The sequence below is a fragment of the Eptesicus fuscus genome, chromosome 17 (genome assembly GCF_027574615.1).
Source record: "Eptesicus fuscus isolate TK198812 chromosome 17, DD_ASM_mEF_20220401, whole genome shotgun sequence".
Classification (NCBI taxonomy): domain Eukaryota; kingdom Metazoa; phylum Chordata; class Mammalia; order Chiroptera; family Vespertilionidae; genus Eptesicus; species Eptesicus fuscus.
The window spans coordinates 41,438,363-41,454,368 of record NC_072489.1 but is presented as its reverse complement, the minus strand read 5'-3'; the positions used below and the strand labels follow the sequence as shown (position 1 = coordinate 41,454,368).

General features: G+C 38.5%; 1 protein-coding gene across 1 annotated transcript in view; it reads left to right on the top strand.

Moving 5' to 3' along the window:
* Positions 1-16,006, top strand: part of HPSE2 (heparanase 2 (inactive)) — a 538,739-nt gene that overhangs the window by 324,306 nt on the left and 198,427 nt on the right. The window contains exons 4-5 of the mRNA XM_008144163.3: positions 458-631; positions 4,290-4,461. Of these exons, the coding sequence (XP_008142385.1) occupies positions 458-631; positions 4,290-4,461 (346 nt within the window). The remainder of the gene's footprint in view (positions 1-457; positions 632-4,289; positions 4,462-16,006) is intronic.

The window sequence follows — 16,006 nt, the reverse complement described above, 5'->3', positions numbered from 1 at the left end:
TGAGGAGAGGGTATGAGTAGAGGATTATTTAAGTCAGTTCTCAATTCAACAATGAATATTTTGGTGTTAGGATGACTTTTATTTTTCTATGCATCCTTCCAAAGTCTCAGGGAATCTCTGGAATTGCCCAAGGACAGAGAAGGTCAGAGTCCTCTGCTCAGAGCTGGGTTAAACCCCAAGGCCCACTGAGCATAGTATCGGTCCTACTTCCTGTCATACCCTTTCACAATATCCTTGGGTGTTATTTCTTCTTTTCATGGTATCTACATTTGTGTATGCTGCTTTCTGAAATCACCTTGAAATGTATACTGAACCAAAAGGTAATAGTCGCTTTTAGAAGCCTCTCTGTGTAATTCCTATTAGGAAACTCATAGAAAGGCTTTTTGTAGTAGCTAATCTTTTCCTTTTGTTGGAATGATGATTTGAAAGTTACAAGCCTTTCTCTGCTTTTTCCCAGCCAGGTCTCTAGACAAACTTTATAACTTTGCTGATTGCTCTGGACTCCACCTGATATTTGCTCTAAACGCACTGCGTCGTAATCCCAATAACTCCTGGAACAGTTCTAGTGCCCTGAGCCTATTAAAGTACAGCGCCAGCAAAAAGTACAACATTTCTTGGGAACTGGGTAATGGTAAGTAAGGTTGTTATTTGCTCTAATTGACAAGATGAAGGGTAAACAATAAGTTGGCCTGAGATATGATTTCAATTAGACCATCTCTAGTGTATGGGCCTGAAAACACTTGAGATTTTTGGCCACTGCGTTGACCTTCTAAATAGTAAAAGACCAAATAGTGAAGGGCAGTAGATTTAGTGAATCCATACCATTTACATATAGTTATCGCTAGTTAACTCATTCCACATATGGAGAAAATATCATCTGTGATTCATAACTAACAAATTGAAGCTAAGTCAGATACAACCTGTCTGCACAGTCTGAGTTGAATTTTATAGTGTGTGTTCTATGGAACACTGGTCCTGCAAGATAACCTTTATAGCAATTCAAATATATTTGGGGACTACTCTATAGTATATGCACCTCTCTAAGGTGTGGAGGGTGCCAATGGGGGGGAAAGGGGACATCTATAATACTTTTAACAATAAACATAAAGTAAGATATGTACACATATAATACCTTAATAAAAAAAATTGGAAAAAAAAATAATAAACATAAATTTCAAAAAAGGCTCTGAGAAGCCTGCTGCAAATATTATAAATTAGTTCTTTGAACATATTTATAATACGTTTGAAGTTCTTATCTGCTAAGTCTAACATTTGGGCCCCCAAGAAAGAGTTCCTATTTGCTGCTATTTTTTTCTTGATATGTTCATACTTTCCTATATCTTTGCATGTCATAATTTTGTTGTTGTTGTTGAAATTATACTTACAGGTAGGTTAAAGCAACCCTGAATTCCAAATCCTCCATCCCAGAGGTTATTTTTGTTTTTGCTTTTTGTTTGTTTGGACTAGTTCTGTAGAATCTGTCTCCCTTGCATTATGTAACTGCTAATATCTCTTAATTAATTAATTAATTAATTTTTAAAAAAATATATTTTATTGATTTTTTACAGAGAGGAAGGGAGAAGGATAGAGAGTTAGAAACATCGATGAGAGAGAAACATCAGTCAGCTGCCTCCTGCACGCCCCCCACCTGGGGATGTGCCTGCAACCAAGGTACATGCCCTTGACCGGGAATCGAACCCGGGACCCTTCCGTCCGCAGGCCGACGCTCTATCCACTGAGCCACACCGGCTAGGGCAATTTTTTTATTTTTAAATTATTTTTTATTTTTAAGGCCAGCTTCCTAGAAGTTTCCCTTAGTCAACATAGGCTAATGGTGAGACTATAATTGATCAGAGGTTATGCTTAATTGAGCCAGTAAGGCTTCCACCCTTGGCCAGTGGATCTGTATGTGTGTTGGGGAACATAATAAAAATTTAGGCAATTTACAAGTCTTACTGACTTTTACTTTCTAACATGCCTTCTCATGTCTCCTTTATGAGTGTACTAGGTTTTACACTCTTCTGGGAATGCATAGATAGCTAGTGCCCTCTCCAGTCTCTCCTGAGCATGCACAGCCTTCCAGACTACGAGGAGTATCTATCTGTGAGCTTATCAAAACCCACTTTGACTGTCTTATTCCCCAAATCTCCTGTTAAATTTCTTGCAAGTGTGCTGGTTCATATCTTTCCCCTATCAGTATCAAAACCTCAAGTTAGTCTTCTTGGAGCATGTACTTCATTCCAAATCAAATTAGCTCCCTCTAGCAGTGGAGCTGCTGGATTTAGAACTTTTCTTGCCCTTTAGAACTACCAAGTTAAGAAAAACTGGGAGAGGGGGTTTTGCCCTAAATTATTTCATTCAGCTATCTTGTTATTATTAAACATTGCATTTTTCTAACTTTTTGGTATAATAACCATATTTATGAACTTTCCTTTTATTATCATTTTTATTCATTTCCTAGGCCTGTCATAACAAAATATAATGAGCTTCATGGTATGAAACAACCGAATTTATTCTCTCTCAGTTCAAGAGACCAGAAGTTTGAAATCAAAGAATTGCCAGGATTGATTCCCTCTGGGGGCTCTGAGGAAGAATCTATTCCATTCCTCTCTCCTAGCTCCTGATAGCTGCCAGAAAGCCTTGGCACAGCAGCCTCTCTCCAATCTTTGCTTCCATTGATCTGAGGCCTTCTTCCCTGTGTGTTTGTGTACCTGAATCTCCCTCTCCTTTCTTTTATAAAGATATTGGTTATTGGATTTAAGACATACCCTAATCCCATATTACTTCATCTTAACTAATTACATCTTCTAAGATCCTATCCTATCTAATAATAGACAAATATGCAAATTGACCATACCTCTGACACACCCACAAGCCACGCCCACCATCCAATCAGAGCGAGTATGCAAATTAACCCAAACCAAGATGGCTACAGCCACAGAGAGCAAGGCTTCCTAGGTAACAGAGGAAGCCAAGCTTTCCGTCTGCCCTTGCCAGGCCTAAGCCTCCACTCATGCTACAAAGTTTCAATTATAGAAGGTAAACAAATTCAAACAAATGGCGGCAGAATGGAGCTTGAGAGAGCAGGCCAGGGTTGCTGCTGGCAACAGGGGAAGCAAAGCTTTCCACACACCCTGGCTGGGCCCACCCGCTTAAGGCAACAAAGTTTCAATTATAACCCCAACACAAATGGCTGCCAGCCTCAGAGGGAGCCCCAGGTTTGGCTCTGCTCCAGGCTACAAAGTTTCAATTGTAGAAGGAAAATAAATTCCAGATACCAGGGCCTCCGCTTGGGTTGCCAGGGGGCGCGGCTGGCCTGCAAACCACCACAGGCCCCTCGCTCAGGCCGCCCCACACCCCAAGGGAACCCCCACCTGATCCAGGACACCCTTCAGGGCAAACCAGCGGGCCCCCACCCCTGTACCAGGCCTCTATCCTATCTAACAAAAGAGTAATATGCAGATTGATCATCACTGCAACACACAATATAGCTGCCCCCATGTGGTCAAAGATCCTGCCCCCATGTGGACACAAGATGGCCACCACAAGATGGCCAGCAGGAGAGGGCAGTTGGGAGGCACCCGGCCTGCAAGGGAGGGCAGTTGGAGGTGATCAACCCTGCAGGAGAGGGCAGTTAGGGGTGACCAGGCCGGCAGAGGAGGGAAGTTGGGGGCAAACAGGCTGGCAGCAGAGTGGTTAGGGGGTGATCAGGCTGGCAGGCAGAAGCAGTTAGGGGCAATCAGGAAGGCAGGCAGGCAAGCAGTTGGGAGCCAGCAGTCCTGGATTGTGAGAGGGATGTCCGACTGCCCATTTAGGCCCGATCCCACTGGGATCGGGCCTAAATGGGCAGTCGGACATCCCTCAAGGGGTCCCATATTGGAGAGGGTACAGGCTGGGCTAAGGGACAACCCCCTCCGTGCACGAATTTCGTGCACTGGGCCTCTAGTTTCCAAATAAGATCACATTCTGAAGTTTCAGGTAGACATAAATTTTGTGGAATGCTGTTCAACCCAGTATATCACTCATTATAAAATATCACCTGAAAATCAGTATGGTCTCTCTGTTGTGGATTAGGTGATCTTTTGTGAAGATTAGTTTAAAAATGAATAGAATAGTAAGATGGCATTTGACTTTTTGTTGCAGGGGTTCCTTAAGTTAAGCTAGCTCACACCCTCTTTGGTTATTTAATTCACAGTGTTAAGAAAAAGGAAGAGAGATCTGTGGACAGGAAAGGGTTGGCAGAGCTTTACCTTTTTCAACCCTGACTTGCATGTCTTCTTTTAATCTAGAGCCAAATAACTATCGGACTATGCATGGCCGGGCAGTAAATGGCAGCCAGTTGGGAAAGGATTACATCCAGCTGAAAAGCCTGTTGCAACCTATCCGGATTTACTCAAGAGCCAGCTTGTATGGCCCTAATATTGGGCGGCCCAGGAAGAATGTCATCGCCCTCCTAGATGGGTACGTCAGATTATTTAGCAATTCTTATAACATTATTTATTAAATGTAATTAATTAATGTGTTTGTATTTTTCCTAGTTATTTTGTTCTTAAGAAGGACAGAGAGATTTTTTCCATGATTTCCCCCACTCGAAATCAGGGATTCTCCATCAAACAGTGCAATAACTTTTCATGTCTCCAGACCTTCCACAGTCAACAGAAGGTGGTAGGATTGGGGAGGGAATACATAATCAAACAAAAGCCAATAACTCTGTCATTTATGTCCATGTAGTTATGCTTTTGGATTATCTTTTTTAATGATTTGATTAATGTATTTCCATGGGGATGACAGTGACCTCTCAGTAGCATAACCCTGTATTAATTATTCATTTATTCTGGAAATGTTTCCTGAGTAAATGATATGTGCCTAGTACCATGTCAGGAGCTGGGTATGTAATAATAAACAAAAACAGATACTTTCTTTACCTTCACAGAGTATATAATATGGCAGGAGAAACGCAGACATTAATCAACTGATCTTAAAATTAAGACAATACCAAGTAAAGGTACATGGTATAATGAATGACTCTAAGGGCTGGGATTTGATTGAGCAGGAGGTCATGGAAGGATTTCCTTAATGAAGCCACACATAAGAGGAAGAGAGATATTAGTGTAATTTAAATGATAGGTAGGTGTTAACTAGACAAAGTTTAAACTGAACAGTATCTGTGTTCTTGGGGAAAAGAAAAGCATATGCAAAGACCCTGAGGATGAAAAAAGGGCCAGGTTGGCTAAAGAAAGGCATAGCTAGAGAAGTGATTAGGTGTCATATTATATAGATAGGAACTTATAGGCATAGTGAAGGACTTAGAATTTCTTCTAAGTACAATGGGAAAGATGCTGAATGTTATTAAGCTGGGGAGAGAAAGAATTTGACTTGTTATGCAAAAAGTATGCTATGTTTACCCTATAGTAAATTGGTTGGAGAGGAAGCAGTGAGAAGGCCACTGTAGTAAAGAAAGAAAGAATGATGGGAATCTGGACTAAGATGGTGGCAAGGGAGTATATTATTGGAGGTAGAATCCAAAAGTCTTGATATATTGGATAAATGTATGGTGATATGACATAAGAATATTCAAGCAACTGGGTGTGTGATATTGTCATTTACAGAGATGGGAAGACTGGAGGACTAGTCTAGGAAGAAAATAATGAATTTAGTTTTCATGTTACATTTATTATGTTTGAATCTAAATAAGATGTTAAATACATCATTGAATGAGTCAAGGGATCAAGATCTCTGCTAGCAATATTAATTCTGGGGGTCATTAAAATGCAAATAGGATATAAGGCTGTGGGAATAGAGGAGATCAGTTAGAGAGAATGTGGAAAGAGAAGAGACAGACGGTTAGGAGAGGCCAGAGGAACTCTCATATTTAGAGGGAGAAAAGAGGAATGACCTCAGAAGTAAGAAAAAAGGGAGAGATTAATATGTCACAGGAACCAAGAAAAGAGAGTTTTAAATAGGAAGTGCTGCTAGGAGGCCAGGAGGTCAAGTAACAGGAAGATAGAAAAGTACCAATGGCTTGGGCAACATGCAGGTTGTTGGTGACTTTGGATAACAAAGTTCAGTGGAGTGGTGAGAACAAGAGACAGATCACAATAGTGATCTTTGAAGAGTGAATGGGGTGTGTGTATGAAAGATTGGAAACAATAATACGGACAGTAATCCTTAACAGATTTTTTACTATAAAGGAGAACAGAAAAACTAAGGGAGATGTGGGAGTCAAGGAAAGTGATGGCATTTTTCTTCTGGGAGACAGTAGAACAGGTTTGTGTGTTGATGAGACTCATGCAGGAGAGAAGAGCTAGATTGAAGATATAAAACAAAGTGAGAAGTCCTTCAAGGTTAGAAGAAATGGAGGCCAGAAAAATTGGCCTTCATTAAATGGAGGGGTAATTCCATCAGAGTAACAGAAGGTAAGAAACAAATATTTCTCCATGCCAGAGGTTAAAAAGTCATACTGAAGAGACACTTCTACCCAGTACATAGGTGTAGTTAGGGCATCCTAGTTTGTGTACATGCTGTAAATGTGAGCACATAGCTAGATGCTGGTTTGTTATGAATAAGTCAAGAAATTTGGATACAATAGTAAGTGACAGATAAAAGAAATGAGCATGTAACTGGATGCTGTGGTAGCAAGTGGTGGGGTTCATTTCCCTATACATCTAAAAACTAACAGGACTCAGGAGATAGAGAAAATCACTTAGAGCAAGGAAAGGTCCCGGTGCTTTATATGCCAGGGAAAAAATGGAGATTTGTCTTTCTTAATGTATATGTACTAAATATACAGTGAAATATAACCTGAAATACATAAACATTTTTGGCAACTCAACCAACAATAACAAAAATGTCACCACTCTAAATTATTAGCTCTGTAGTCTTTTCCAGTTCTCCTGGTTATATAGATATAATTTTACATAGTTGTGATCATTGTATATGTATCATTTTGAGTTCTGCATGTTTTACTCATTGCTTTATATTGTCTTTTCTTTATTTCTACATAGTTCTCATATTTGTCATTCTTAATAGCAATAAAATATTCTGTTGCATTAATGTACCAAAGCTTTCCCTCACTGCTGGGCATTTGGACTGTTTCCAGTTTTTGTCTGTAATATATAGCACAGCTATAAACATCTTTATACAAATAGGTTTTTTATTTCTTTTGAATTACATCCTTGGGCTGTATTCCAAAAAGTTGGGTGTCTGGATCGAAGTATGTATATGATAATTTTTATGGTTCTTATATTTGTTGCCAGATTTTATTTTTTAGAACAGTTTTACCAGATTGCAGGGCAGCAGTGTATTAGTGAATCTTTTCCCCCAATACCCCACAGCAATAAATATTGTCTTTTTATTAATTTACTCTATCTTAATTGATGCAAGACTCCTCATGGTTGTTTAAACTTGAATTCTGTTAACTATAAAAACAACTGGGAGATTAAAAATGGCGGCAGAGTAAATGGATACTGCACGGACATGCTCCCAGAAACAAACTGGTATTACAACTGAAATACAGAAAAACTTCCTGAATAATCAACGGAAAACTCACAGGAGAGAACCCTGACACCCGAGGACTGCAAGTGGAGACCGCATAGAAACTGGTTGGAGGGGCGGAGGCGCTAAAGTGCTGGCCTGGCGCCCACAGACAGTAACTGAGTCCCGGAGAGATATCTCGGCTGTGGGGGGTTGCCAGTGAGAACTCTGGGATCTAATCCCCAAGCTGGGCCCCCCAGCAGAGAGCACCAAAAATGGAGGAGGGTACCCATATAACATCTGGCTATGAAAAGCTGCGGGGCGGGGTGCTATCTGCCAGAGGATAACAGCTGAAAATTCAGGCACCCTCTTAAAGGGCCAATGAACAAAATTCCCTGTGGAGCCATCTACCTTGTGCTCCGGCAGAAGGAGGCTTAAGTGGACTGGAGCTGTGAGGGCAGAAGCCAGGACTGGGGACTCAGGGGATAGAGCTTAGAAGGCAGACACCCAAGTTTCCTAGGCTGAGTTATTCTCTCATGCAGTGGAGAACATCTTTCCCACATAGACATCTACCTTGACTGGGGGAAAGACAGTTGACACACCCTATTGAAAAACACCTTGCCCTGAGGCTATTTAAGAGATTAAAAATAACAATTAGCCTCCAGGCAGTAGCAACTGCCCCACCCTATTGAAAAAACAACACACAAACTCTTGCCATACCTGAGGACAATTACCTGGGGGGCAATTCAAGTCAGAATCCTATCAGTCTGTAGGCCAAAGCGGTCTCTGGAGGCTTTGATTCTCTGCCTGATCTAGTCAAAAATAGCCTTTAACACTGTCCTGCATTAGAGATTGAGAGGTGTAACAGTCTAAAACATAGACACAAACCCAAACAGAAAGCCAAAATGAGGAGACAAAGAAACAACCCCCAAATGAAAGAACCAGAGAATTCTCCAGAAGAGATAAATGAAGCAGAGATAAGAAATTTATCTGAAACAGAGTTCAGAGTATTGATGGTAAAGTTGCTCAGCAGCATGAAAAAGGATATAGTAACTATGAAAAAGTAACAGTCTGAGATAAAGAATGACATAACACAAATAAAGAACACATTGGAAGAAATACACAGTAGATTAGGGGAAGCTGAGGATCAAATCAGTGAATTAGAAGACAGAGTTGAAAATATCACTCAATCAGAGAACCAAAAAGAAAATATAATTAAAAAACAGGAGGACAGTTTAAGGGAGGTGTGGGACAACGTGAAACATAACAATATTAGAATAGCAGGTGTGCCAGAAGAGGCAGAAAGGGAGAAAGGTATAGAGAAGGTGTTTGAAGAAATAATGGCAGAAAATTTCCCTAACCTGGTAATGGAAAAAGTCACACAAGTTCAGGAGGCACAGAGAACCCCAAACAAGAAGAACCCAAACAGGGCCCATGCCCAGACACATCATAATTAAAACGCCAAAAATTAAAGACAAAGAATCTTAAAGGCAGCAAGAGAAAAGAAAACTGTTACCTACAAAGGAGTTCCCTAAAGGCTGACACTTGATTTCTCATCAGAAACTCTACAGGCCACAAGGGATTGGTGTGAAGTTCTCAAGGTAATGGAAAGCAAGGATCTGAGACCAAGATTACTATATTCAGCAAGGCTATCATTCAAAATGGATGGTCAAATAAAGAGCTTCCCAGAAAAAAAAAAAAGGCTAAAGGAATACATCACCACAAAGCCAGCATTATAAGAAATGCTAAAGGGATTGCTGTAATGAGAAGAAGAAACAGAGAGAGAAACCTAGCCATACAGAAATATAATGGCAATAAATAAGTACCTATCAGTAATAACCCTAAATGTAAATGAACTAAATGCTCCAATCAAAAGGCGTAGGGTAGCAGATTGTTTACAAAACCATGAGTAAACTATATGCTGTCTACAAGAGACCCACCTGAAAACAAAAGACACACACAGGACGAGAGTGAAGGGATGGAAAAAATTTTTCCATGCAAATGGAAAAGAAAAAAAAGCTGGAGTAGCAATACTCATATCTGACAAAATAGACTTTAAAACGAAGGCCATTACAAGAGACAACAAAGGTCACTACATAATATAAAGGGATTGATCCAACAAGAGGATACAACCTGGTAAACATATATGCACCCAACATAGCAGCACCTAAATATATATATAAAACTTCTAGAGGACTTTAAGGAGAGATTGACAACAATACAGTCATAGTAGGGGACTTTAACACCCCTCTGACTGTGCTGGATAGATCTTCCAGACAAAAACTTAACAAAGAAACAGACTCTAAAGGACACACTGGATCAGATGCATTTAATTGACATTTATAGAACATTTCACCCCAATGCAGCAGAATATACATTCTTCTCAAGTGCACATGGATCATTCACAAAGATAGACCACATGTTAGGACAAAAAACAAGTCTCTACAAGTTCAAGAAGATTGAAATCACATCAAGCATCTTTTCAGATCTCAGTGGAATGAAATTAGAAATCAACTACAGTAAAAACACCCAAAAACATTTAACCACATGGAGGATAAATAGCATGTTATTAAACAATGAATGGGTTACCAATGAGATCAAAAAAGAAATAAAAAACTTCCTGGAAACAAATGAAAATGAACACACAACAACCAAAAATCTCTGGTACACAGCCAAACCAGTCCTGAGAGGGAAGTTCACAGCACTAAAGGTATACCTCAAAAAAACAAGAAAAATCAGCAATAAACTATTTAACCCTACAACTTAAAGAACTAGAAAGAGAACAACAAGAAAATCCCAGAGTAAGTAGAAGGAAAGAAATAATAAAGATTAGAGCAGAAATAAATAACACAGAGACTAAAACAAACAAACAAACAAAAAACCAAATAAAAATCAATGAAAGCAAGAGCTGGTTCTTTGAAAGGATGAACAAAATTGATAAACAATTAGCCAGACTCATCAAGAAACAAGGAGAGAGGACCCAAATTACTAAAATTAGAAACAAAAGTGGAGGAGTAACCACTGACACCACAGAAATACAAAGGATTGTAAGAAAATACTATGAACAACTATATGCCAACAAGCTGGACAATGTGGATGAAATAGACAAATTCCTAGAAAAATACAGTCTCCCAAAACTGAATCAGGAAGAATCAAAAGACCTGAATAAGCCAATAACAACTGATGAAATAGAAGCAGTAATCAAAAACTCCCACCAGAAACACCAATCAGGAAGGATATATGCACCCCCATGTTCATAGCAACACAGTTTACAATAGCTAAGATTTGGAAACAGCCTAAGTGCCCATCACCAGATGAGTGGATTAAAAAACTGTGGTACATCTACACAATGGAATACTTTTACCATTTGCAACAGCATGGATGGAAATGGAGAGCATTATGCTAAGTGAAATAAACCAGTCAGAGAAATATAAATATCACATGATCTCACTCAAATGATCAACATAAACTGATGAACAAAAATAGGTACAGAGACAAATGGCAGGGGAGGGGAGGGGGGTTAGAGATCAACCAAAGGAATTGTATGCATGCATATTAGCATAACAAGTGGACACAGACACTGGGGCCGTGGGGGCTTGCCCTCGGAGGTGGGAGTGGTGAGGGGGTGGGGTCAATTGGGAAAAAGGAGACATATGTACAGGCAGTCCTTGGGTTACGTTGGACTCGACTTACATCGTTTCATGGTTACGTCGCCATCTCCCATTTACAGTATTTATAAAAAAGTAAAAGTTCCGTCATTTCGATGTATGTACATATATGCTGTATGTTTTTTATTATTTATTTACCACAAGTAAAGGTCAGGAATTGTTATCGTTCTTTAAATTTTTTTTTACTGTTTCATTTCATTACTGCTGTGTATGTGCTCCATGTGAGTGACGCAGGTGCTTATGTAGGTGGGTTCCAACTTATGGTGAAAATAGAGTTACATTGTGCCATAGGAACGGATCTCTGACGTAATCCGAGGACTGCCTGTAAAACTTTAAACAATAAAAAAAAAAATTTGAGTATCAGTGAAAAAAACACCAAAAAACAAACAAAAAAAAACTCCCACCAAACAAAAGCCCAGGTTCTGAGTGCTTCACAGAGGAGTTTTACCAAACATTCAAAGAAGAACTAACAACTATACTCCTCAAACTATTTCAGGAACTCCAAGAGGAAGGAACACTTCCAAACTCTTTGTATGAGGTCAGTATTATCCTAATTCCAAAACCAGATAAAGACACTACAAAGAAAGAGAATTATAGGCCAATATCCCTGATGAACATAGATGCTAAAATCGTCAACAAAATATTAGCAAATCTCATCCAGCAATATATTAAAAAGATCATACACCATGATCAAGTGGAATTTATTCCAAGCATGCAAAGCTGGTACAATATTAGCAAATCAATAAACGTGATACATCACATAAAAAAATTTAAATACAAAAATCACATGATCATATTGGTATATGCAGAAAAAGCATTCGACAAAATCAAACACCCATTTTTGATAAAAATTCTCAGCAAAGTGGGAATAGAGGGAGCATATCTCAACATTATAAAGGCCATATACGACAAACCTACAGCCAACATCATACTCAATGGGCAAAAACTAAAACCATTTCCCCTAAGAACAGGAACAAGACAGGGATGCCCACTTTCACCACTCCTGTTTGACATAGTACTGGAAGTGCGAGCCATAGCAATCAGACAAGAAGAAGAAATGAAAGGCATCCAAACTGGAAAAGAAGAAGTACAGCCGTCATTATTCACAGATGACATGATATTGTACATAGAAAACCCCAAAGACTCCATCAGAAAACTAGTAGAGTTAATAAATGAATTCGGCAATATAGCAGGATACAAAATTAACACCCATAAATCTATGGCTTTTTTATATACCAATAATGAACTCACAGAAAGAGAAACTAAAAAAACAATCCCATTTACCATTATTCCTAGGTATCTTTAAAAAAAAAATTAAGATACCTAGGAATAAATTTAGGGAAATAAAAGACCTGTACTCAGAAAACTATAGGACATTGAAAAAAGAGATAGAGGAAGACATAAGCAAACGGAAGAATATACCATGTTCATGGATTGGTAGAATCAACATCATTAAAATGTCCATATTACCCAAAGCAATCTATAGATTTAATGCAATCCCTCTTAAGATACCAACGGAATACTTCATAGACCTAAAACAAACTCTCCAAAAATGCATATGGAATAAAAAAAGACCCCGAATAGCTGCAGCAATCCTGAGAAGAAAGAACAAAGTTGGAGGGATCACAATACCAGCAGTGAAGCTATATTACGAAGCCACTATTCTCAAAACTGCCTGGTATTGGCACAAGAACAGACACATAGACCAATGGAAGAGAACAGAGAACCCAGAAGTCCACCCAAGCCATTTTGCTCAATTAATATTTGACAAAGGAGGCAAGAGCATACAATGGAGTCAAGATAGTCTCTTCAGTAAATGGTGTTGGGAAAATTGGACAGATACATGCAAAAAAAAGAAACTAGACCACCAACTTACACCATACACAAAATAAACTCAAAATGGATAAACGACTTAAATGTAAGATGGGAAACCATAAAAATCTTAGAAGAATCCATAGGCAGCAAATTATCAGACATATGTCGTAGCAATATCTTTAATGATACAGCTCCTAAGGCAATGGAAACTAAGGAGAAAATAAACAAATGGGACTACATCAAAATAAAAAGCTTCTGCACAGCAAAAGAAACCATCAACAAAACAACAAGAAAGCCCACTGCATGGGAGAACATAGTTGCCAATGTTATCTCTGATAAGGGATTAATCTCCAAAATTTACAGGGAACTCATACAACTTAACAAAAGGAAGATATACAATCCAATCAAAAAATGGGCAAAGGACCTAAATAGACACTTTTCGAAAGAGGACCTATAGAAGGCCGAGAGACATATGAAAATATGCTCAAAGTCACTAATCATCGTAGAGATGTAAATAAAAATGACAATGAGGTACTATCTCACACCTGTCAGAATAGCTGTCATCAACAAATCAACAAAGACAAGTGATGGTGAGGATGCAGTGAAAAAGGAACCCTTTTGCACTGCCGGTGGGAATGCAGACTGGTGCAGCAACTGTGGAAAACAGTATGGAGTTTCCTCAAAAAATTAAAAATGGAGCTCCCATTTGACCCAGTAATCCCACTTCTAGGAATATGTCCCAAGAAATCAGAAACACCAATCAGAAAGGATATATGCACTCTTATGTTCATAGCAGCACAATTTACAATAGCTAAGATTTGGAAATGGCCTAAGTGCCCATCAGCAGATGAGTGGATTAAAAAACTATGGTACATCTAAAAAAGAAAGAACTCTTACCATTTGCAGCAGCCTGGATGGAACTGGAGAGCATTATGCTAAGCAAAATAAGCCAGTCGGAGAAAGATAAATAACACAAGATCTCACTCATTTGTGGAATATAATGAACAGCATAAACTGATGATCCAAAATAGAACCAGAGGAAAAAAAGTATTTAGAATATAATACAAGTAATCCTGTTATTTGCAGATTTTTAATATTTTCTACAACTTTTATGATATACTATGTTAATATAGTTTTGGTAATATTATTTTTTTAAATCTTTATTTCTTGGAATATTAATTTTTGTTGCATATAATATTATACTTAAAATCATTTTTCTTGAAATATTAATGTTTATTGCATGTAACATTATTATACTTAAAATCATTTTTCTTGAAATAAAAAAAATATATCCTATATAATAAAACCCTAATATACAAATCTACCAAACAGCGGAATGACCTGTCACTATGATGCACACTGACCACCAGGGGGTAGATGCTCAATGCAGGAGCTGCCCCCTGATGGTCAGTGCGCTCCCACAGGGGGAGTGCCACTCAGCCAGAAGGCTGGCTCACGGCTGGCGAGTGCAGTGGTGGTGGCAGGAGCCTCTCTCGCATATGTGGCAGTTCTAAGGACCCCTTGAGGGATGTCCACCTGCCGGCTTAGGCCCGCTCCCGGACTGCGAGAGGGCGCAGGAACCCCTCCCCTCCAGTGCACGAATGTCATGCACCGGGCCTCTAGTATATATATAAAAATATATATAAAAATAAAAACAACTGAACATTTTCCAAATCCTTATGTCGTCTCCTTTCTCCTGTCCCAGATTTGGTTAATGACACAGTATCATTTTGCCTCAGGCACAGACTGGGAGGCCATTTCAGATTCATTCCTCTCCTTTGTTCATATACTCCATCAATTACTTATTAAGTTCTATTATTTCTAACATCTTAGTATCACTCATATTCTGTCTTTCCATTTTTATTTTAAGTCTTATCATTTTTCCTCCTGAATGGTTTCTATATATCTAGTCCCAGACTCTATAATCATTGTTTCACATAGATTTCTCAGTGGTTTTTCAAAAACATGCAACATGTGATCAAATCACTCTTGCTTGAAATCCAAGCCCTTTCACATGTCCCCCCCCCCCCCCGCCCCCCGGGGCTTCAGGGTCAGGTGCCTGCCTCATTTTGCAGCCAGTGTACAGCTCCATCCCCTTTGCACAATGTGCCCATAGCCATCAAAATATATGTAAATTTTGACAGATGCCATATACCTTTCCCCTTTGTACCTTTTTATCTTGTGACATTTTCTTTAGAGTAACACCCTGTCCCCTAATTTTTCATCTTTCCAATAGATCTTCTCTGACATTTTTAGGCAGGATTTTTTATCACCTCCTCTGTCCTTATGAGGTACTTTGTTTATTTTCCTGCTGTAGCACTTATCAAATTGATGATAACTTATTTATTTATATGTCTGCCTCCCCTACTAGATTGTGGACTAGGATCAGGACCCAGCCTATATTTTATTCATTTTGTAGCCTCAGAACCTATGAATACAATAGGTATATTATAAGTGCTTGTTGAATAAATTCTGTCTTATTCAACAACTGTTTCTATATTCATATGACCCAAAAGCAGTATGCATAAATGTGATTGTGAAGCATTTTAAATCATTGTATATTATGGTGGTTTATAAAATCATAGTGGTTTAGCTTTAATTTTATAGAGCCAAATTAATTTTTAAATTTTTTCACTTAGATAGTTATAGGACTAAACAGGATTGTCTTTCTAGTTAGGATACAAACTCCACTAGGACAGATATAGAATCTTCACATTTATATCTTCAGGGACTAACGTGTTGCCTGGAATATGGAACATACTTAATAAAATGCTTGTTTTATTATTTTCATTTCCTCATTCGGGAAACGGCACTTCCTAGTAATTGATTTTTATCTAAAGGCATGAATAATTATTCTTTAGGGTTATATCAATTTCCTCTGCTTTTCTTTTATAAACTTTTATGCATCATCTATATAACTACAATTTTATCTTAACTATTGCTTTTTTATTACTTTGAAACATGTTTTCATTGTTTCAGAAGTTTATTTTTATTGTAACTATTCTTGTCTATTTTCTTATTGATAGTCTTTTCTGTTTCTTTCCTTACAC